Source organism: Canis lupus, chromosome 26 (assembly GCF_011100685.1).
Source record: "Canis lupus familiaris isolate Mischka breed German Shepherd chromosome 26, alternate assembly UU_Cfam_GSD_1.0, whole genome shotgun sequence".
In the NCBI taxonomy this organism is placed as follows: domain Eukaryota; kingdom Metazoa; phylum Chordata; class Mammalia; order Carnivora; family Canidae; genus Canis; species Canis lupus.
The window spans coordinates 29,505,482-29,528,497 of NC_049247.1; the positions used below are offsets into that span (position 1 = coordinate 29,505,482).

Here is a 23,016-nt window from a genome sequence, read left to right on the forward strand (position 1 = left end):
TGTGACTTGGCTTGTTTCCCTGTCCCCTCCCTCTACCGTTCGCCCACATACCTCCTAGGTTGCTGTGGTCTTTTGCCTAGGTGGCGGCCCCTTTGTCTGTTGGCTCACATCTTGTGTTCTACTCCCCACGGCTGGCACTCTCCTACTTGTTCTATGGCCTTGATATGCTGGGTGCTTTCTGTTTCCTCATGAGGAAGCTGAGCCCCAGGTGTGTGACAGGGCCAAGGGCCCTCCCACTGTGCCCAGCTCTGTGCCTCTGGGGACCCTCTTAAGAGCAGTGGTGGCTGGCTGGGTTTATCTCTCTTTAGTTTATCTAAACTGGCCACTCTGGCCCCTGGCTCAGAGTCTTGGGCCAGGCCCCGCCCCCAAGTTCAAGGCAACTCATGGGAAACCCCAGGTCTGGACAGCAGCCCCACTCTGGGCAGGCCTGTAGACCCTGGATTGGGTAGACCATGGATGGGAGTGTCAGGGAACAGTTTGGGCCATGGCGGTAGGTGATGGGAGGCAGCTTGGTGGTCCCAGGAAGAGAGACAAGAATGAAGCTAGGGCTGGGGAAGGGTGACAAGAGACAGTTGACAGAATTTGGCAAGATTTGGGATATAAAGGACTAGGGGTTGTGTGTCCATACTGGTGTTCATGTCTGGGGTGCATGGGGGAGTCTGAGCCTCAGGGCCAGGAGTCTCTGGGCTGTGCCACCCTGGGTGGATGGACATGCAGCTCTAGAGCAGGCTCTTGAGTTCAGATGAGGATGCAGGCACCCTGGTCAGCTGCCTTTACTGAGTGCTGTGTGCTGGTCACCAGTCCATAGTCCCACCTCAACACCCCATGGATTCTGCAGAGGCCTAAAGCACGGGTTGACCTTGGGCCTTTCCCTGATTCCCCAGTCTGCCACCAGCACTGAGGCCCCCAGAGTGGGTGGTTGGCTGAGAGTCTGGACACAGGGGTAGAAGACAGAAGGAGATGATGGGGGTGGGTTAGCAAGTGCAAGTCCCTCTGGGGGCAGCAGGCACTGTGCACTGGGGGCTGTTAGGACAGCATGCAGATGGACGTGCTTGGGCCTGTGGGCCAGGCTGGGTGCTCACACATGCGTGTCTGTGTGCATCTGTCCCTGTTGGGTCTATGCACGCACGTCCAGGTCCTTATCTGTATGTGTGCCCAGGCGTGTGTTAACGGGGGCCGGGCCTTCCTGTGATCACCGGCTGACTCACGCTCCCGCCTGCCCGCCCGCCTGGGTGAAGTCATCGCCTGTTTTTAGCTCCCTGAGGTCATTTGCCAGTGGGGGCTCTCGGGGCCTCAGGATCCCACTACCAGGCTGTCTGGGCTGGGTATTAGTGGGCGATGCTGCAGGGTTGCCAGGCTTTGCTGGAGGGGCCCTGGCTCCTCTGGACCCCCATTCCTTCGTCCCCCCTACTGCACTGTGGCAGACTGTCATCACAGGCTAGAGTGAGAATAAAGTGAACCTCAGAGTGTCATTGAGGTCTGAGGTGTGCTTACTCCTCTCCTCCTTCCTCACCCCGCCCCCCAGCCAAGGAGCTGGAGGCTCTTCTCTGAGAGCACTGATGTATGCTGGTCTACTCGAGGGGCAGATCCTCCTGGATGCTCCGGTCCCCTCTTGGGTCCACTCTTGTCTGTCTTGCCCCTTGCCCCTCCCCTTCACCTGCAGCCCCTGGGGTGTGGCCTGAAGCCCGCCAAGGCCCAGCAGCAGAGAGAGAGCTCAGCGCCTGCCACGGTTTGCTCCCACAGTTGCCAAATACAAAACTCCCTGAGCTTTCGGCTCCAGAACTGTCCCGGCCTCCAGGGCCCTCAGAGAAGAGCCTGGTAGCATGTCCCTATTCAGGGTCTGCGTTAACTTCACTTTCTCAGGGAACGTCATGCCTCCTACCTGGCCATGTCCCCACCAGGCATTCCACCTGTGGCCCCAAACTGAGTGGCGATGGCGCCTGCAGAGTAAGGTATAGCTCAGTGGCCTCACAGAGCCACCTTCTCTGTGAAGGCCTGGATTCCCCGTTAGTGGTCTCTGAAGTCTCAGTTAATCCTCTTTCTCTGTTAGGCCTCAGTTTCCCTTTTTATGAAATCACATACAGTTGTCTTCTGGGGACAGAGGCTGTATTCTGTGACTTCCTTCCTGTGTCACCAGAGCCCGGGGGATACACTTGTCCTAACATGGTGCGGGTCTCTCCTTGGACCCCTGGAGTGTTTGCAGGGGCCGAGAATTTCAGGACTATGAGTAATCAGGGGCTTTAGCATTTTTTCAGGACAGGACCCCAAGCTGAGGAGACTTCACATCCTGAGGAGGACCTCAGGAAGCAGGCCCTAGGGCAGCTCTGGGCACCTAGCCTTGCACACTGCCTGGGCCTGGGGCTGGGAGCAGAGTAGGGCTCTGGTGGCAGGCAGATATGGGTATGGCCTTCCTTGGGCCTCAGCTCTGTTTCTTTGTAGGGCCTCAGAGGGCTGGGGCCCAGCTAGGGACCCATTCCTCAAGGCACAGCATCTGGGCCACAGAACAGGGCCTGTCCTCCTGCTGACCTGGCCCCTGCTGCCCAGGAATGTGCTCCGCTTGCCTGCCCACTGCAGCTTGGGTTTCAGCTCCTACCCATCCTAGCCAGATGCTGATCCTGAGACGTTGGTGTGGTGCAGGGCCCCATGCAGTCAGAGGCCTGGGGGTACATGGCCTTTGGTTCTCAGACCCCTTTGCCAATCAGCACAGCAGGGGTCTGTTCAGCTCTGCTGTGGGCTGGCCTGTCCTCTTTTTATTTTATTTTTTATTTTTTAAATTATTTATTTATTTATTTATTTTTTGGCCTGTCCTCTTTAAACCTCCAGTCCCTACTCCAAGTCTGCCATAGGCTTATGGGCCTTAAAAGGGCCTCTGTCCAGAGCTGTCTTGCCTAGAACTCCACCATGGTCATCCCCTGCAGGGGTGAAGGTGGGGGAGGGGTGCTGCAGGTTGGGGAGACCTACAGAGGTATGTGAGGAGGGGGCACCAGAGTCCCTGTTGAGGACTAACCTGGCACACCTGGTCTGAATTCCCCATCTCTGGGCTCTGGTAAGACAACCAGCGTCTCAATGGGGAGCACCAAACACTGGCCCAGATGAGGCAGGGCCAAGCTGTGCCCACTCACCACCCCTGGAGTGTCCAGGCCGGAAGGAGCACGGGTATTTTGAGCATTCTGGGAACTGGGTATTTCTGTCCCACGAGGGCGTCTAGCTGGCCTTGGGGACAGTGGGGGCCTGGTGTTGCCCTGGGGAGTCAGCGAGCAGTACTGAGACTGTTTTCCCAAGGCGTCTGCACTCAAGGTTTCTTGGATGGGGCAGGGACGAGGCCCAGGACACGGGAGGGCCCACTCAGGGGTGGTGAGCCATGTCAGGGTCAGGAGCTCGACCTGCAGGTCCTACCAACCTCCTGGGGCCACCAGGAGCCTATAGCAACCGACCGAGCTTTGCAGCTCAGACAGGGCTGCCCAGGACTGCACGCTGGGGTCAGGGGCTTTATCTGCCAGCTTAGCCCAAGGAGGCCCCAGGATTGGGGGAGGTGACCCCCCTTGGAGCCCCCCATGGGTTAGGGCAACAGAGCCAGTCAGCCCTGTGGTGTTCAGGGTGCTGTCTTCACCAGCTGGGGCTGAGACAGGCCCTGGGGTCCATGGGTTCCAGGGGTGGGAGGAAGGCACTCCTGGCATCTAGGCCGGCACAAGTATCTGCACTCCAGGGCCAGGCGAGCTGTGGGTCCTTCCACTGATGCCCATCCCCCTGTTGCCAGGAGCAGAGCCCGGGCAGCCAGGCCTCACTGGCCACCATGCCAGAGGCACCCGAGGTGCTGGAGGAGACAGTGACAGTAGAGGAGGACCCTGGCACACCTACCTCCCACGTGTCCATCGTCACATCGGAAGATGGCACTACCCGGCGCACCGAGACCAAGGTACGGCCAGACCGAGGCAGTGGGCAAGTAGGCTGTGCAGCCGCAGTTCTATTATGAGAGTGGCCTCCCAGGGGCCGCCTGTCATCCGGGTGGCAGTGTCTGGGCTCTCAGGCTGCCCAGCCAGCCCACCGGCCACCCGCTTACCCACTAGGTCACCAAGACGGTCAAGACGGTGACCACGAGGACAGTGCGCCAAGTGCCCGTCGGCCCAGATGGGCTCCCCGTGCTGGACGGCGGCCCCCCGCTAGGCCCCTTCGCAGATGGCCCCCTGGACCGGCACTTCCTGCTCCGCGGGGGCGGTCCGGCCGCCACGCTCTCCCGTGCCTACCTCAGCAGCGGGGGCGGCTTTCCCGACGGCCCCGAGCCCCGTGATGTCCCCAGCTACGGCAGTCTCTCCCGGGGGCTGGGCGTGCGGCCCCCACGCGGCCCCCTTGGCCCGGGCCCCGTCGATGGCTGCTTCACGCTGCCCGGCCGACGTGAGGCCTTCCCCCCGGGCCCGGAGCCCGCGCCGGCCGGTCGCTCCCAGCCCGAGCGCTTCCAGGCGGAGCCGTATGGCTTGGAGGACGACACGCGCAGCCTGACTGCTGAGGATGAGGGCGGCCCGGAGCTGGAGCCGGACTACGGCACTGCCACGAGGAGGAGGCCTGAGTGTGGGCGTGGCCTTCGTGCCAGGTGAGCACCCGTGACCGGCCGCTGGCTGCTGGGGCTCTCCGTTAGTTACACCTGTTAGTTTGAATTGGCCACAGCTCCTCTCAAGGACAGCAGCAAGGGAAGCTTCTGGGGGAGTGGAAGTTCCCCTGGGCATCCTCCCTGTTGGCCCCGGCGCATTAGGGAAGTTGGTGACAGGGCCCAACGCTTGCTACCCTTGCTCCAGGCAGATGGCCATGAAGACGTGAGTGTAGGTGGCTCAGAGCATTTCCTCTGCATTTCCCTAGGCCTCAGTTTACCCCGTGTACAGAAGCTATATCCCAGGAACTAGGCTACCCAGCTCTTTCCAGCTGTAGACTCTGGGTCTGTCCCCTCTGCCCTCAGTTTGTTTATCTGTAGAATGAGAACATGACCACAGCCTTGGTATGGATTTTTTTTTTAATATTTATATATTTATCTATTCATGAGAGATACAGGGAGAGAGAGAGAGGCAGAGACACAGGCAGAGGGAGAAGCAGGCTCCATGCAGGAAGCCTGACACGGGACTCAATCCTGGGTCTCCAGGATCACACCCTGGGCTGAGGGTGGCGCTAAACCACTGGGCCACCGGGGCTGCCCTTGGTATGGATTATGCTGTGTGAACACAGACAAGATACCTGGCCCCTTCTAGCCCCAGTCCCTGCCCTAAGAAGTAGGTTTGCTGGTGACAACCCACAAGGACATCCTGTGCTCTGGAGGACTGGTGGCCTGAATGCCCCTATCTAGTCCCACCAGGCTGGCTGTGTGCAGGGAGGGTCACCTCTTTCCCCCACATCCCAGCAGATCCCACATGCAGAGATGGGCCTCGATAGAAGGCAGGAGGACCCCAGTCACAGACAGATGTTTCATAGAAATGCATTTAGCTCAGAATTGGGGAATGTTGCATGGTGGTGAGAGTAAGTGAGCTCCCCGTCTCAGGGAGACCCTCGCCCTGATAACCATTGGTAACCTTTGGCTGGCACTTAGCTGATGGTGGTGAGAATGAGTGAGCTCCCCATCTTAGGAAGATCCAAGCCCTGATAACCATTGGTAACCATTGGCTGGCGTTTAGCTGTGTCACTGGCTGTGAGTCAGTTCTTGCTGGCCTGGCATGGGACTCTTGGCACCCGCTCGGTGCTTGGGGTCAAGTATCAATGGTATGGGCCTCTCCCCACCTTTCCTGGGTTTGTCCTCCAGAGAAGATAGGATGAGTAGCTCTGGAGCAGATGCCTTGTGGCACTGCTGAGACGTCCCTGCACCCTGCCCGCCTGCACAGGGCCTACGAGGAAGTGGCAGATGATGCCGGCGAGCTGATGGAGGAGCGGCCCCCGTTTCCTGCTGCGACCGCACCCCTGGCCCAGCCAGAACGGGGCAGCCTGGGCAGCCTGGACCGAGTGGTCCGGCGGTCGCCCTCCGTCGACAGTGCCCGTAAGGAGCCGCGGTGGCGGGACCCCGAGCTGCCGGAGGTCCTGGCCATGCTGCGGCACCCCGTGGACCCCGTGAAAGCCAACGCGGCCGCCTACCTGCAGCACCTGTGCTTCGAGAATGAGGGTGTCAAGCGGCGCGTGCGGCAGCTGCGGGGCCTTCCTCTGCTCGTGGCTCTGCTGGACCACCCGAGGGCGGAGGTGCGACGGCGGGCCTGCGGGGCCCTGCGAAACCTCTCCTACGGCCGAGACACGGACAACAAGGCTGCCATCCGGGACTGTGGCGGCGTGCCGGCTCTGGTGCGCCTGCTGCGGGCAGCCCGGGACAACGAGGTCCGAGAGCTCGTCACAGGTGAGTGCACCGTCATCCCTTGGGGGAAGGAGAGCAAGGTTTGGCCAGGAACAGATGTCCCCTCCCACCCACCCGTGCAGTCAGGAGTCCAGCTGCTGGGGGTAGGCATGGCTTAGACTCAGAGGTCCTCAGTGTCTCTGCCCCTTGGGCAGGCCCCCTTGCCACCTGCCCCTATGTACCCATACTCCTCCAGGTCCCACCCTCCAGGGGGAGCTGTGCTGGGGGAATTGTGCCTTAGGGGACCCAGTTGGCCAGGTAGGGTAATATGACCACCTTCAGGTGGAGCCAGTGGAGGGGTAGTGCCATTCACCCATGTGGCTCAGAGGGGATAGGGGAAGAGAAGGCACCTGCTTGTCTAGCCACAGGCTCCCCACCAGCCCTTGCTCTGTGTCCCAGCCCCTCTGGTGCTTCCTCCCGGCTGGTAGTACTGTTAGGTGCCTTTGCACATCTTGCCTGGGCCAGGGTGGGCACCCAGGTCCTCTCACGGCTTTTGTCACTATCTTCTGGTCTGACCTGGGGCACGTCCTGAGCGAGGTCACGTGGGGAGGTAGGGAGGTCAGTGCTTTGTGTGGTCAGCACTGGCTGGTTGATGGCGCCCCGCAGGCACACTCTGGAACCTGTCATCCTACGAGCCCCTGAAGATGGTCATCATTGACCACGGCCTGCAGACGCTGACTCATGAGGTCATTGTGCCCCACTCGGGCTGGGAGCGTGAGCCCAATGAGGATTCCAAGCCAAGGGATGCCGAGTGGACAACAGTCTTCAAGAACACATCGGGTTGCTTGAGGTGTGGGTGGGGGCCGGGTTCGGGCACTCTCTGTGCAGCCGCCCAGGGCTATTCTTGGTCAAGGAGGCAGGAGCCAAGCACTAGAGCCTGTGTGCGTACCTGGGAATATCCTCAGTAACATGGAAGACAGTTAGCCCCCCAAGTTTTAGGAGCTTCACATCCACACTACAGTTCCTGCCTGAGTCCTGAGAATGGGACTGGATGGGGCTATTATACTCAGCCCCAAGGGAAGCCTCTGGACAAGGTCTGCCACCGTCTCATGTAGTACCCTTTGTCTCCAGCCCCACTCACCTTTGACCCATGCTCCCATCACCACGGCAGCCAGGATAGGGGGAGCTAGGACCCTCATCCTGTCTGCCTCAGAGGCCTCATTTCACATCCTCAGACCTCTGCCCTAACCCTCCCACCCTGGGTATCCCTACAGAGTCCTCACAGGTGGTCCTGGGTCTCCAGGGTCCTGCCTGTTCATCAGAATGTACCCCCATGGCTTTATGGGGTCTTCACGGGGTAAGGTGGAACCCAGAACTGCCACTGGGGTAGGGGGAGCCCAGAATTATCTGTGCATGGATTCAGGACTCTGGACCCCGTTCTGTCCCCTTTCAGTTCTGCTGGGATCATAGAAGGCCCCCTGCCCCACACACATGGCAGACTAGGGCTCTACCCTAGGGTCTCAGTGGTCAGGACACTCAATAGCCCTGACAGGGTGGCATCAGACCCTATTTTACAGATGAAGACAAGACCCCAAGGCTGGGAGTGGGGAGTGCTTGGCTGGGAAGTTCCCATGGGAGCCAGGGGTCACAGGGCTCGCTCTTGGCCACCCAGGAACGTGAGTTCAGATGGCGCAGAGGCCCGGCGGCGGCTCCGGGAATGTGAAGGGCTGGTGGATGCCCTGCTGCACGCCCTGCAGTCAGCTGTGGGCAGGAAGGACACGGACAACAAGGTGAGTGGAGCAGGATGGGGAGAGCCTAGCAGGCCCCAGCAGGATCAGTCTCACAACCTCCTACAAAGGTTCGAGAGACGGAGCAAGAACTGGGCCCAGGGGGCCTGACCCCTTTGGGCAACACAGGAGGAATAGGTGTGGGGGTCTGGGGCAGCACCCTGGGTGTGGGCCACCCCACAGTGGCCACACTGGAGCGGACACCCGTGACCTCCCAGACGAGGTCCTACATGCAGTAGGCTCTCCCACCTTTTTCCTTCCTCAGCCCTCCCTGGGAGTCCTCAGCCACGTGGGTCCCCATCTCTACACCCCCAGTTCCTCCCGTGTACACTGGCTGTGGCTGGGCTTCCCCAGGAGGGCTAGCAGCCTCTCTGCCCACCAGACCCTGCTCCATCAACTCTCCTCTCCCCACAGTCGGTAGAGAATTGCGTGTGTATCATGCGGAACCTGTCCTACCACGTACACAAGGAGGTGCCTGGGGCTGACAGGTACCAAGAGGCTGAGCCTGGGCCTCCAGGCAGTGCTGCAGGCTCCCAGCGCCGGAGGAGGGATGACGCTGGCTGTTTCGGTGGCAAGAAGGCCAAAGGTGTGTGGGAGGGACGGGGTACCACTCTAGGACTCCGCCTGCCACTCCAGGATGAAGGGCCCCCATACCCATGGCCATCACAGAAGCTAGAGACCACCTGGTCAGCTCCTGATGGGCAGGTGGGAAAGCAGGTTGCCGAGGAGGGTGTACTGAGCCCCTGGGTCATCCGGCTGACCGGCCAGCCTTCCCTCATCTGCACTGTGGGCCCCCCAGGGGAGGGCAGGAGTGAATCTATGTGGTGTTCCTGCTGCTGCCTGGACTCAGCTCTGGGAGGGGTTCTTTGGGCCCATGTGTGGAAAGTGCTGAAGATGATGCCGCCTCCTGGCGTTCACAGAGCACCTGAAGACCTTGAGATGCCCACCCTGCCTTCACACCATCCCAACCGGCATTTGCTGGGTACAGGTTCCAGGATCTACATTCCCTGGCACCTGCCCTCCTCCCCTGCCCCCCATGTGGACCTGTTCTGACCCCAGGCCTCCACTTTTTTTGTTCCACTTCTGGGCACTCAGCCCTCCAGAGTAATCTGGGTGGGATTCCACGACCCGTCTATTCAACTTGGGGTGTGCAGTGGGAAGTCGAGGCCTCCTGGGAGGGCATGGGAGGGCGCTGCCCACTCAGGCTCGTCTCCTCTCTCCTGTGCTTCCTCCGGCCGCCCAGAGGAGTGGTTCCATCAAGGTGAGTCCCTGTTTGTCCTGCTGTCCAGGCCTGGTGGGTGCGCTGGGCACCAGGGAGGTGCCGCTCACCCTGTTGTCCAGGCGGTCATCTCCATGACGACTGCAGGGCGGTCCAGCCTCAGGGCCCTGCCCCATCCCTAGTAGTCCCTTCCCTAGGCAGCCATTTCCATGACAACTGTGTGGACATGACAACGGCAGGAATGTTGGCCCTGGACTTGTTGGGAGGCCAGTGGGCTGTTCCTGTGTAACCTCAGACTCAGCTACCCAGGCAGGGCTGGAGCTGAGCAGGGAGAGTGAGGGGGTGGGAGGCAGGGTCTGGGACTGTCTGTCCCCGTGGGCCCCAGTGAGCAAAGTCTGCCCCTGGGAATGAGGTGATGTGTGGCTTAAAGGGACCACACAAAGCCCCCATGAGGCTGGGCAGAACAGGGAGCCTGGATCACTGAGCAGTGCTGCCTTTCAGAGGAAAGGAAGCTCCCTCATCTGAGAGGAGGGGGAGTGGGAAGTCGTGCGCTCACTCACCAAGGGGTGCAGGCCGAGGCTGACAAATGCTAGGTGGGGCTGCTCTAGGGGCTCGGCCTGCAGGTGGAGGTCTCCTCGCCAGCAGAGCTGGGACCAGGTCCTGATGCCAGGCGGGCATTTCCCCGTAGCTAGAATGCTTGGCCCCAGCCCTGCTTTACTATGCAGCCGGGCAGGTCTTGTCCTTGCTAGCCCTCAGCTTCTCTGTACCTCCCCGTCACCCAGCCTGGGCTCCCGGCTCCTGGCACCTGACAGGTGATGAGCCCTGACCGCTGGGGGCAAGGCTGGGACACCCCCAGGCCTCACACTCACCACTGCCCTTCCCAGGGCCTCTTGGTGCCCAGTCCCAGGCTTGGGGGTGCTCTTGGGCCTTGGGCAGGGAAGTGCTATGTCCACCCTCCTGGCACATCCTGCCCTGCAGGGTCTACTTCACCTCCATCTGTCCTCTTCCAGGGAAGAAGGATGGTGAGATGGACCGGAATTTTGACACACTGGACCTGCCCAAGCGAACTGAGGCTGCCAAAGGTGAGTGGGCAGAGGCAGAGTTCAACGCAGGCCCATCCGGGTAGCGAAGCTTTGTGCTACCAAGCAAGCTCGAAGGGCCTTGGGGATCTGATGGGGAGACAGCCCACAAGTGTGGGGTTCCCCAGAAGGCCGTCCAGTCCCCGGGTACCGGGCATGGGTTCAGAATCAGGGTCAGTTCCATGGGCCACTCCAGGCAGGGTAGGAGACAGGCACAGAGAGGCCAGGCACTTGCAAGGTCACACAGCACATGAAAGACTAGAGGAGACAGCCGAGACCTTCAGTGAAGGCAGAGGTGAGTTAGGCAGGACCTAGTGTCAGCTGAGGCGCTGACAGGGGCTGATGGTGCAGGGGGCAGAGTGGTTTATCCTTCTCGTTCTGCTGTGTCTGTCTGAGTCCTACTGTGTGCTGGTCTGTTCTGTACACTGCAAATCGGGCCTGAGGAGGAGTGATCTGCCCTGGTGAGCCCCAGGCCGCGGCCCACCCTGCAAGCCCAGACAGCCCCAAGCAAAGTGGAAGACCCCAGCCCTGGGAGGGAGGTCTAGGGGAAAACAACACACGCAGAGGGACCAGTGCCTGTGAATACCCTCGCGGGGAACACTTGAGTGGGGGACATGCTTGGGGCATTGGGGGAACAGGAAGCCCAGTGAGGCTGGAGTGGAGGGACCAGTGAGGAATGGGGAGCAGGTAATAGGATGTGGGTGTGGGAGGACAGGGCAGGGGGAGTAATGTCTGGGTCCAGGTCAACTGAAAGGCTGCTCAGCCCCTCCCCCTAGAGCAATTCTGCTGCCCTGTGGGGGCAGGGCCTCACTTATGGGGGCCAGGAGTGGTTGAGCAGGGTGCAGACTGGGAAGGCAGGCCCTGTAGCTAGGGGCTTGTACCCATAACAGCCTAAGTTACGTAGGGGAGAACGGGCCCTGTTCCCAGGGAGGATGGGTCTTTTCCTAGGGCTCCCTGCCCCCAGTGGCACAGCCTATCTGCCCTGGAGAGCTGGCCCAGTTGTGAGGGAGTCTGGGTCCGGTTGCTAGGGGAACAGTCCTGGTTGCCCCCTCCCTGTCTACCCCAGGCCTCGTGGATGCTCTGGCTGCCAGGCAGGGTCAAGGGACCAGTGACTTCGCTTAGACCCACTGCCTCTTCACTGAGCCTCTGTTGTCCCATGAAGCGGGAAGCTTTTTTCCTCCGGTGGCCCATAAGGGGGGGGAATGTGTTGATGTTACATTTTCCCTGGCTGCACCATTTCCCATCCCTGGCCCCAGCTGACTCGCCATGAGAACACTGATGGGAGGAGAGGGGGGAGTGGAGCGGGGGTCTGGGTGACCGCGGGCGGTGGGTGCTCTGTGCCCAGGCTTTGAGCTGCTGTATCAGCCCGAGGTGGTACGTCTCTACCTCTCCCTCCTCACGGAGAGCCGGAACTTCAACACCCTGGAGGCGGCCGCAGGTGCCCTGCAGAATCTCAGCGCCGGCAACTGGATGGTGAGAGGCTGGATCTGGCAGGGAGGGAGAGTCCTAGGTTCGCTGGGGGTGCGGCCTCTGCCTTTGGCCAGGCTGGGGGTGGAGGGTTGTTGGGGACCGCACGGGATACAATGCCTCCCCAAGGTCTGGGGGATGGAGTTGGAGTTGAGTTGCTTGGGTAGAGCTTTGTCAGGGCAGGAGAAGGGCCCAGCCAGAGGGGACACCTGGGGCTCGGCTAGGAGAGTGTCTAGGCGTGCAGCTGTGTGACCCAGTGTGCTGAGCACACTCCCCACCCCACTACCACAGTGGGCCACGTACATCCGCGCCACGGTGCGCAAGGAGCGTGGCCTTCCGGTGCTTGTGGAGCTGCTGCAGTCCGAGACGGACAAGGTAGTACGCGCTGTCGCCATCGCCCTGCGCAACCTCTCCCTGGACCGGCGCAACAAGGACCTCATAGGTGAGGACACTGGTGGGACAGGGCCAGGATGCAGGCCCCGGGGTCCCATCTGCAGGGGCTGGGGCGGCAGGGTGGGGAGGGTTCAGCCCTGCCCCTGTCATTTCCTCCAGTCCCAGCTGCTTGGAGCTGATGTCTTCCCGAAGGGTCCCAAGGCCTAGCCCCTGTCCATAGCTCCCTGCTGCTCTCTCTCCTGGTGGAGGCCCCCTGTGAATCCCGATCCTCCCCGTCCTGACACCTGCCCCTGCCCTTCAGGGAGCTATGCCATGGCCGAGCTGGTGCGGAACGTGCGCAATGCACAGGCTCCGGCGCGACCCGGGGCCCGCCTGGAGGAGGACACGGTGGTGGCCGTGCTCAACACCATCCACGAGATCGTGTCCGACAGCCTGGACAATGCGCGCTCGCTGCTGCAGGCCCGAGGCGTCCCGGCGCTGGTGGCCCTGGGAGCTGCCAGGTGGGCGGGGAAGGGGGCGGGGCGGGGCGGGGCCAGGGAGGGCGGGGCGAGTGCTGACCCCGCCCTGGGCCTGGCCGCAGCCAATCGGTGCGCGAAGCGAAGGCCGCGTCCCACGTGCTGCAGACCGTGTGGAGCTTCAAGGAGCTGCGAGGGGCCCTGCAGAAGGATGGCTGGACCAAGGCGCGCTTCCAGGTGCGGCCTTCCTCTTTCACTTCTCCAGGGTAGGCCCCCACAGGAGTGCCCCCGACCTACACACTGTCCGTTTTGCGCTCCCCACCCCAGTCAGCCGCCGCTGCTGCTAAGGGACCCAAAGGAACACCGAGTCCCGGAGGCTTTGACGACAGCACCCTGCCACTGGTGGACAAGAGCCTTGGTGAATACGGGGTCGGGGTGTGCACACGTATCCCTGAGGTACACGAGATGCTCCTCCACCTAGGTGCATTGTTGGTGACAAGGCAGGTAAGGGGTAGGGGGGCCCTTTCCTGGCTTGCAGCCTCCTACAGTCTCTCTACCCACAGTGTCCACATGGATGTTAAGTGGCAGGGGGGTGTCAGTGGCAGAGGCCCAGCAGGATGGTGCAAAGATGTTAGTGACGCAGGGTACACAGGGTCACGGAGGCCAGCCTGCTATGGGTTTGTCCCGGTATCTCTACTGGTTCTTGCAACCAGCCAGCCACCTGGCTTGTGCCTTGCAGATGGTGAGAAGACAGGCAGCCGGGACGTGATCCCCATGGAGGCACTTGGCCCAGGTGAGTGCTGATGCAGGGTGGCTTGTTTCCTGGGGGAGGGCGGGGAGGGCCAATGTAATGAGCCAAGTGGTTTTGCCTTGTGTGTTTGGTGTTGGGAAGGCCTCCCAAGGAGATGCTGGGTAGAAAAGAGATTTGGTTTTGGGGTGCTGTTGAACAGGGTAGGCTCTCCAGCTAAGGTCTCTGGTCTGCCATCTGAGCGGGGGCTGGAGAGTTCTGAGCCACCATGGTGGGAGGGGCCTTGAGAAGACCTGGCCTAGGCCTCCAGCACAGTGCTGGGGGTCATCTCCAGATGTCCCCTGTCTGGGGCCCCCTGTGTCTGGGCTGAGAGGGAGATATGCCCCTGTGGTGCCTGCCCCTCAGAGTTCCCCTCATGTCCCCCACCCCAAGATGGATACTCCACTGTGGACCGGAGGGAACGAAGGGCACGAGGCAGTGACCCTGCAGGGGAGGCCTCTGAGAAGGAACCGTTGAAAGTACGTCGCTGTGGGCAGGTGCCTAGGGAGGTGATGTAACTAAGGCATTACTGGGAGGGGCCCTGGCAAGGTGCTGAGTGTAGACGCCCAGTACACCTGGGGTGGGCTCACCTACAGGGCAGCTGAGCTGGGAGACCGAGCCAGGGGACTCTGAGCAAGCCTGTCTTCATCCTCTTGCCTGCGTGTGGGGGTCCGGGGCAGTGGGGAGGAAGCGGTGGGTGAGGGCCCACCATTGTCCCACCTCCAGGGCAGCACCTGCCAGCCTGCTCTGTGATAGTCTCCTGCCTTTGGGCACAGGCCTGTGTGTGTCCACGCATCACTGTGCATCTATGTGAGCCACACTAGCTCAGCTCCCACCTCATCCACTGAGCAGCCCAGCCCCTACCTGTCCGCGTTGACTAACCTGCTCTGTTCTGCTCTAATGCCCTCCTGCTCACTGCCTGTCCGCTGCAGCCCGACCCCGGCAGGAAGGTTCCTCCTGGGCCCAGCAGGCCCGCGGTCAGGCTGGTGGACGCCGTGGGGGACGCTAAGCCTCAGCCCGTTGACTCCTGGGTCTAGCTTGCATGCCTGGTACGTTCTCTCGTCTGGTTTCTCGTCCAGCTGTTCCCCGTCCCCTGGGAAGGGGCTTCTTGTTAATCTGTGCTGGCTGCATGTTCTGTCCCTCCGTCTCCCTGGTGGGACCCCAGCTTCAAGGTCAGCAGGCACAAGTGCCCACCTTAGGCACAGGCTGGGGGCTGAGAGGGACATGCCTCCCTGGGCCTGCAGCCCGGGCTCAGGCGCTGTGTCCTCAGGGCCAGAACAGGGATGGCTCCCCTGCCCCCACATTTAAACGCCTCAAGGACAGTGCCCCCCAACGACCAGCGAGTCAGATGGGCCCTGATGCTGAGACTCTCCGGGTCAGCCTGTGCCACCCCAGCAGCTGCCTTTGTCCACACTTGCATTGGCCTGGCCTGTAAAGGGGTCCGCCCAGCCCCCAGGCCGCCTGGCTGAACCTTCCCCTCTCCCTCCTTAGGTCTCGGGCCCAGCCATTTGTTCTTAGGGATCTGATCTGATCACGAGAAGATGGGAACTCCGGGGCGGCCCTCACAGACCCTGCTGTGGAGCTTGGAGCCCCCTGGCGGCAGGGCTTGGCAGCGCCTCTCGCCCGGGAGCCAGGGCTGGACGTTCTGGACACAGCTTCCTTCCTGCCCCTGCTCCCTCCCTCCTAACTCCCTAGGCTGAGTTAGCTGTTTACTGACATGGTGCTGTGTGACTGCAGAGAGACAGAAAGCCAGCCGGCCTGCCAGGGGGGGCCCAGGGAGGGGGCAGGGCAGGGCACCTAGCTTTGCTTTGGGGCTGGCTGTGTAGAAGTGTGCTCTTGTGTGTGCAGGACCCCAGAGGAGCCCCGCAGGCCGGCCGGAGGACAGGCAGCAGGGGAGGGAGAGGGGGGCTCAGGGAAGGAGTTTGACTCCAGAAGGTAGAGGGGATCCACTGGGCTCTGAGTCCCACCCTGCATGGCAGGCAGAGCATGGGTGGGGACTGGCCCGAGCAGACCCGAGCAGAGCTGCTCTGGGGGTCAGGCTGTGCTTGGCCCCACCCTGCCCTCAGCTGCGTGGAACCCCAGTGCAGCAGGGGCCGTCCCTGAGCGACTCTGGCCTGGCCGTGCCTACCAAATCCCGTCTGCCCTGAGTCACACCTCGGGACTGACCTGGGGCAGCGGCGGGGGACTGCTGCCTAGTGCCTGCTGTTTGTGACTTCAAAACAGAAGAAAAACACTGACGAAAAGCATTAAAAACAAAACCAAAATAAGACTGTATTGGTAAACACCTAAATTTTTGTAAGAAAATTTAAAAATTAAAAAAAGCAACACAGAAACTGCCTATCTTCTGCGGCTCAGATCTCTTGGCCCAATCTGCTTGCTTTTCCATTTGCCCAGTGGGAATGGGTGGAGGTGGCCCTGGGTGTCCATGTGCTATGTCCAGAGGGTGCTCAGCTCCCAGGCCCCAGGGGTGTTCGTGCACGTGTCCTCCCAGACTCACTGTGACCTGCTTCTACACAAGGGAGAGGGCTAGCTCCTGGGTGGGCTGCACCGAGTTCTGGCGTGGTGTCTGGTCTGCATACAGGTGGGCTCAGCTAGGATTGGGGATGGGCAGGATTCTTGGGGAGCCCCTGAGGTAGCCAGGCGGCCCTGGGGCCAGAGGTCCAGGGTTGCAACTGGGGATTTAGTCAGCTGTGGATTTAGGTAGATGTAAAGCAATTCCACTTCATCACCTGCTGGCTGGGCAGCCAGTAGAAGTGCCAGAGCTGGTCTGAGCCTCCATAAATGAGGCCGAGCAGGACGGGGGAGGTTAGTTCTACTACTCAGTACCACACAGGGACCCCAAGGGGCCAGGGGCCTGAGAGCCCACACCCTGTACTGTGGCGGGGCCCCCTGTCCACCTTTCCCTGGTGCCTGGTTGGTCAGAGATGGGACATGATGGCTGACCAACCGCCCTGGTCCAGTTTCCCAGGACGGCCTCCAGATGGGGGCTCACGTCAGCCTGCGGACATCCCCATGGGGATGCAACACATAACCTCAGCCTGGCCACATGAGCCCGAGCCCGCTGGGCCACAATTAGCGTCCAGGGAAGTCGGGAGCATTGGGTGTGGTGCTGGAGCTGAGAGCACCGCAGCAAAGGAACGGGGAAGCAGTTAAAAAGAAGCACTAAGTTGATCTCTTCTATTTAAACATTTAAATTTTTAATTTCTCTTTTAGCATCTTTTAAACATGATACTGGTATATGGGATTATTAATAGCGAGCTGATTGTAGTAAAGAAGTTACATTTCATTCTTAAAAAGCAGGTGAAAGAAACTCAGGAGTCACAAGTGGGTGTGAGTTGTTGAACACAGCAGCATCACTCAGGCCTTGCTGCCACCTGGTGACTGCAAACCTCAAGGACAGACTGAATGGACAGCCCAACCGGTTCCAAATGTTCCCACTTCCAGTGTCTACCACCTATGTCAATGCCCAAGGACCTACTCATATAAGAAACCCTACTGATTGAAATGCTGGTGGGTGGAGGAAAGCGACCACCTGTCCCGATTTGGTATTTACAAACATATTTTACAGATTTATTGCATGATTTTGCACGGTGAGCTGGCTGCACTTGGCGGGGACCAGTGGTGACAGGCCAGGGTCACTGCACAGAGGGGCCATTGCCAGCAGGCTTTGGCCTCATAGGCCTTAAGGGTGCTACACTGAGGACAGAGCCCAGAACTGCAAAAGCGGGCTGGCAGAAGCACATGTGTTGTGCCCTTCATAGCTAGGCTCGGCAAGGGATCCCAGGGCAGGGTGGCAGGTCACGGCTGTGTTGGGCTGCCTGGGCCCTTGTAGACCACCTTCTCGAGGCCATCCACTCTCTTGGAGTATTCCAGGTACGAGGGGAAGTGTGTGCACTCAAAGCGGTTGTTCCCACGCACGTATGCCAGGAATTCTGGTGTTCCTGGGCAGATGACGTTGTCAGCCAGCAGCACTGTCCCTTTCCGTAGCAGGCCACACTCCTGCAGGGGACAGATGGTGGGAAGGGGTGAGGGTGACAGGTGTCCTGCAAGCCAGTCCCACACAGGGAGGATAGGTGTTCATGGCCTGTGCCTGGCCTGGAGTCAGCTGCACTCCGGCTCCTGGGGTCACCAGGGTCTCCCCGGTGCCTTCCACCTCCTCCCCGGCAGCAAGCACCGCAGGGAAGGGCTGTGCTGAGCACGGGTCTTGCCGCCAGGATGTGGCTCTGTGAGGAAGAACCTTTTGCTCCTCATGAGGTCCTGCGTCCCCAGCCCCTGAACAGCATGTGGCAGGCACACAGTAGTTGTTCAGTCATGCCAGCTGGATGAGTAAGTGGAGGAGACAGTGGAGCCAGGATTCAGGCCACAGGGCCGACTCAAGGCCAGCGGGTCCTCTGGTCACCTGGGGCCAGGAACATGTGACTCTTACGGGTGAGATGCCTGTGCCTCACAGTGCATGACAGCCCTGTGTGCTGTCACTGGAGGTCCTAACCGGCCTGACCAGGGTGAGCCTGGAGGGATGGGGGTGGAGGCAGGCCAGACCTCACTACCCAGAAGCCTGCCCCTTGGAGGTTTGCTTTGGACAGCCCCGAACTCTGGCATCTCTACCAGCACATGGGCCTGGGCTCTGCAGAGGGAAGGAGCAGCAGCAGCTGAACACAGCCAGGACGCTGTGCTGGGGGCAAGGCAGCCTAGGCCGTAGGAAACAGCAGAATGAAACCTTGAGAGGAAGTGCTTGCTGTGGGAGACACGCAGACCAGGGCAATGTCACCCCAGTTGCCATGTCCTAACTTCGGAAGCACAGAGCTGCTTTATCACATGATCATAAAAAGTTAAAAAAAAAAAAAAAAGAAAAGCAACCTGAAACATCAAAAGCAAAATCAGAGCGACCCCAGGCTTGCCTCACATGGCCGACAGGCCCACATGTGACGGAGCATCTCTAACTGCACCCTCCAGGGATGTGCCCCAGCCCAGAGTCTTACAGGTGTCTCAGATCTCCTGATGGCCATGGTCACTTCCAGCCTGTGGGCTGCGGGGAAGCCAAGGGCCCTCCAGCCAGAGTGGAAAACACAGCTGTGAGGCTACTGAGGCTAGGGACAACCCATGAGCCAGAATTTGAACAGAAAGTACCACTGTGAATCATGGAGTATTTTCTCGTAGGAAAAGAAAGCCCCCTAGCAGTCTTGGCTAGAAGGACCTAGAATGGAGAGCTGTTCAGGAGGAGGCACCCCTGGCTCAAGCCCCAGAATGGCAGCTCTGGTCTCCAGCGGGAAATGACAAGGTGAGCAGGAGTGGGGCTCTAAGCCTCATGTGTAGGGTCGTGCTGTTCAGGAGCAGGCGTCCAGAGGCCAGAAAGTCATCGGACACTAAAATCCAGTGACTTGACCGCGGAAGAAGGAATGAAAGAAAGGAGCTTTGGGCACGTTTGGAGGGTGCTGGGCCTTCCTAGCTTGAGGAAGCTGGACCAGGAGGAAAAGGCAGCAGCTGTCCTGCCTCTGCCCAGACATCACACGCCCCCCGACAGAGGACACAGACCCCTTGGAGAATTCTGCTCAGAAGCCTACCGCGTCTGAGCAAACCTGCTGTGCTAAGCCCTGCGGGGAGGAAACCGCCTCCAGAGGACCAAGAGCCTGCACTGGAGGTGGTTTTAAACTGTGTCCACAGGGACGCCTGGGGGGCTCAGTGGTTGAGCGTCAGCCTTTGGCTCAGCGCATGATCCCCGGGTCCCGGGATCGAGTCCCGCATTGGGCTCCCTGCAACGAGCCTGCTCCTCCCTCTGCCTGTGTCTCTGCCTCTCTCTCTCCCTCTGTGTCTCTCATGGATAAATAAAATCTTCAAAAAAAAAAAAAAAAAAACTGTATCCATGGTTCCTTTTCCACTGGGTATGCACTGGGCTTAGTGACTCGCTTCTAAAAGGAGACAGAAGCGGCAGCTGTGCCTTCAGAGATGGTCTACAGGGCACCACGGCTGCCAGATTGCTCCGTGTTTCTGTCTCCCGGCCCCGGCTGTGGGGAAAGCCAGCTGCCATGTTGCGAGGACACCCAAGCAGCCCTGTGGAGAGCCCGTGAGACCTGTGGCTGCGGCCTCCTCGGAGCAGCCATGTGATTTCAAATTGCCCCCTGCCCCTGCCAGCCCCTAAGCCCCGACCCGGGCGGTACTGCCAGGCCCCTGCAGAGCCAGGCTGACCCGGCACCAGGCGAGGGCCGCCGCCCAGCTGCCTGGCTAAAGTACGCGTGTTTCAAAAGCACAGCCCTTCCCAATTCACGGCGTCTTTTCTTTTGAGATAATTAACAGCTTTGAACAAGCAGCACTGAGAAAACGATCAGTTTCCTAGTTACTAAACGGCAATATTTGCTACTTTTCTATAAATGCAGGCCCCTGTAATTATCACATACACCAAAGCTGCTGAAATCCCTCCCTCCCCGGGCAGGCCCAGCTGGGCTGGCTGCCTGGCTCCTGGCCCATGGGTCTCCTTGCCATCCCCTCCACTGTCCACCTGTCTCAGCAGGTAACAGTCCAACTTCTAGCCCCTGGATCTCCCCTCCTCCACTCCCAGAGCTCAGCACGTCTGTGGAGTTTCCGGGTCTCTGCACCATCCTCTCCACAGCCATCCCTTCCCACCCTCTACACACCCAACAGGGATCTTTTCTGGGGCCAGATCTAACCTTGTCCTCACCTGCTTAAAGCCCCCCCTATGCACACCAGTGTGTGGCATTCAAGGCCATCCACGCATGGCTCTGGCCCACTGCCCCAGGTCTGCCCATTCCCAGAATGTCCTGTCCCCTCCTAGACCCTAAGCCAGGGCAAGTTCCTTCCTGCTGTGTCCAGGCACCTGGCCCTTCACGCCTGTACTGGAACCACTGGATGCAAGGTCCTGCCCCACCTCCAGCCATGGCTCCAGTGGCCATGCCCCCTGTGCTCATGGTCCCTCTGCACCGGGCAGAGTGGCCAGCCCATGAGGGCAGTGGGGTGGCTTAGCGTGGGACAGATAACATGGAATCACAACATGCTGGCTGCCAGGACGGGGACCCCTGGTAGAGGGCTAAACAGCCACTACATGTGACCTTGACCACCCAGGTAGGACAAGGTGGTGATCATCATTAGGGTCTGCGTGTCAGCTCATTAAGGGCCCACCCAGTGCCCCACATGGAGATGGGGCAGCCTCACCAGTCACCACTTGGGGCCAGCCAAGCAGCAGCTCTAAGGCCTAGGACAGGATGCGGTGTGAGGACAGGGATGCACGGTAAGGAGCCTCAGGAGGAAAGGGGCAGATGTCCTGTTGGTGCTCACCTCCACCCCCACCCCAGTGCAGGCCACCTAGTGGGCCAGGTTGACTCCTTCTGCCTAGAACCCTCTTCCTCTCATCTCCGCACCACCCCTGCGGCCTCCTCTGGTCCTCTGCGCCCCTCGCCCTCTGGTGGGCCTGCACCAGCAGCCAGCACCGAGGCCCATGTGTGCCAGGACAGGGCACAACTTACCTCTAGGAGGAGTGTGTCCGGCAGGTACCGATCCTTCCAGTGGTCAAGGAAGACCATGTCTAGCGTGTCCACATCATGCTTCTTCTTCAGCTCGGGGATGGTGTCCTGGGATGCCCCGGTCAGAATGGTGACCTGGAACAGCACCCTATCAGCGCCCACGCCCACAGGCCACCCTGCCTGGATGCCCGCTCGTGTCACCAGTCTTCTTTGGGCTTCTGAGGAGGTAAGTCCCCACTCTATCCCCTTTCCATCCAAAGGCAGCCTTGGGAATTTCCTGCCCCGTGGGATGGGGTGGCAAGACCTCGCTCACAGAGTGGCTGGGGGATCCCTGAAACCTGGGCCGGGAGGCAGCACAAGGCCAGGTACAGCAGGATAAAGGCGGCCTTGAACCGCACCGGGGCAACCCAGGCCCTTCCCCTCGTCCCGGCACCTCAGTGTCCACATCTTTCACCCTGGGGCGGCAACGCACCCTGTCCTGCAGGCCTGCGAAGTCCAGCATCTGCTGGGTGATGGCGGCGAAGTCAGGGTTGAGCTCGATGGTGATCAGGCGGGCCCCGGGCTCCAGCAGGCGGGCCATGCGCACGGCCGAGTAGCCGCAGTAGGCTCCCAGCTCCAGCAGCACCGACGGCCGCTGCTCCCGCACCACTGCATCCAAGATCTGGCCTGCGGGGTGGAGGAGCCGGTGGGCACGGGCCACAGGCGGAGGGAGGAGACCCCCTCCTGGTCCTGGACCTGCCCCTTCCCGACCATCAGCCCCTACCCACGCCTGCCTCCCTCATTCCCATCCCCCCTCCCCCACATCACACTAAACACACCCTCCCAGCTCCCAGGGTCCCTCAGGCCTCTGGGGCTCGGCACACCCTAGTCCCTGTCTTTCACATGGTTCCTGGCTGCCCCCAACCCGTTCTAACCCAGGGCTGCCCTCTACGGAGGCCCCCACCCCACCGAGCGCATGGGCTGCACTCAGGGCCTCCCTGGCTCCCCGGGCTGGGCACTGTCAGAGGCTCCAAGGGGGGCTAGACAATGGCTATCCCATCTGTCCCCAGGCCCAAGGCCCAGGGTGCAGCACAGCACATGCCTGTGCCCCAGGCTAGAGTCCAAAGGTTAGGAGGCAGCCTGGTGCTTGGGCTGAGCAGAACCCGGGGAGCTCTGTCCAGCCTCATGCCCAGCGGGGACGGCCAGGGGGCCCTGCACCTTCACCCGGCTTCGTCACAAGGCTGACTTTATGTGTGGCAAGGAAAGGTCCCGGACAGTGTATCAGACGTCTCTCCCTCCCCTCGAGGACAGCGAGGTGAGGTGGATGTCAGGGTCTCTGCACAGCCTTTGCCCCTGGCCAGGGAGCAGACAGCGGGTGAGTAGCTCAGGTTTCTAGGGCTCCAGGGGAGCCCCCATCCCAACACCCAGAAACAGACTGACCCCAGACTGACCTATAAAGGTGTGCTGCCCCACCTGAGGTCCCCGTTCCCATGCCCCCCACCAGCCGGCCGGGCTGCCCACCTTTCTTGTCACCCACGTTCATGGCCCACTCCTTCTGCGAGCAGTAGGTATCAATGGCCTCCAGCACACTTTGTGGGTCCCCGGCCACCGCGTGCTGGAGCACATGTCGCAGGATGCGCTGCTCCTTCGTGTCCCCCATGAACAGGTTGTGGAGCGGCTGCAGGACCAACTCATTCCAGCCGATAAAAAGTAAGCCCAAGTTCAAATGTCGCAGGCAGAGCAGCACCAGCAGCACCAGGCCCAATGACAAGGCTGCCAACAGCAGGGGTGGGGCTTCTGGCATCTGAGATTGGGCAGGGATGGGTGGGGTGAGGAGGAGGGGAGAGAAGGGGGAGGGCAGTGGGCTTCAGGGCTGTGTGGCCGGCCAGGAAGCCCTGCAGCCAGCTTGAGAGCGCAAACCCCTTGGCATTAGTGCAGACCTGCCCCTCCCGGCGGATGGGGCCCGTGGTTCAAGTGGCTAGCCGCGCGTCCCAACTGCCTGGCTCATCTCAATGCCAGGGGAAAGACCTCCTGCACCCAAACAGCCTCCTGCCCCTGGGGCTGCACCCTGGGGCGCACAGAG

The 23,016-nt window shown here is 60.7% G+C and overlaps 2 protein-coding genes across 8 annotated transcripts in view; one reads left to right on the plus strand and one right to left on the minus strand.

The window, feature by feature from the left end:
- The window catches only part of ARVCF (ARVCF delta catenin family member), a 54,936-nt gene extending 39,118 nt beyond the window's left edge, over positions 1–15,818 (plus strand). For 4 of the 7 annotated variants that reach the window (XM_038575881.1, XM_038575883.1, XM_038575882.1 and 1 more), the window contains 17 exons: positions 3,758–3,916; positions 4,068–4,588; positions 5,859–6,358; positions 6,962–7,145; positions 7,968–8,085; positions 8,497–8,668; positions 9,326–9,343; positions 10,312–10,383; positions 11,726–11,853; positions 12,139–12,289; positions 12,542–12,740; positions 12,821–12,932; positions 13,023–13,113; positions 13,435–13,488; positions 13,876–13,961; positions 14,415–14,531; positions 14,974–15,818. In XM_038575881.1, coding sequence (XP_038431809.1) covers positions 3,758–3,916; positions 4,068–4,588; positions 5,859–6,358; positions 6,962–7,145; positions 7,968–8,085; positions 8,497–8,668; positions 9,326–9,343; positions 10,312–10,383; positions 11,726–11,853; positions 12,139–12,289; positions 12,542–12,740; positions 12,821–12,932; positions 13,023–13,113; positions 13,435–13,488; positions 13,876–13,961; positions 14,415–14,519 — 2,670 coding nt within the window. In that variant the 3' untranslated portion in view covers positions 14,520–14,531; positions 14,974–15,818. The remainder of the gene's footprint in view (positions 1–3,757; positions 3,917–4,067; positions 4,589–5,858; positions 6,359–6,961; positions 7,146–7,967; positions 8,086–8,496; positions 8,669–9,325; positions 9,344–10,311; positions 10,384–11,725; positions 11,854–12,138; positions 12,290–12,541; positions 12,741–12,820; positions 12,933–13,022; positions 13,114–13,434; positions 13,489–13,875; positions 13,962–14,414; positions 14,532–14,973) is intronic. The other 3 variants (XM_038575879.1, XM_038575885.1, XM_038575880.1) reach the window with 2 other exon arrangements.
- A 1,281-nt stretch (positions 15,819–17,099) lies between these two features.
- COMT (catechol-O-methyltransferase) lies at positions 17,100–22,667 on the minus strand. Its single transcript, NM_001004074.1, is given in 4 exon segments — positions 17,100–17,481; positions 20,958–21,089; positions 21,427–21,620; positions 22,455–22,667. Coding segments are annotated over 4 exon segments (666 nt in total). The 5' UTR covers positions 22,594–22,667; the 3' UTR covers positions 17,100–17,280.
- Positions 22,668–23,016: the final 349 nt, after the last annotated feature.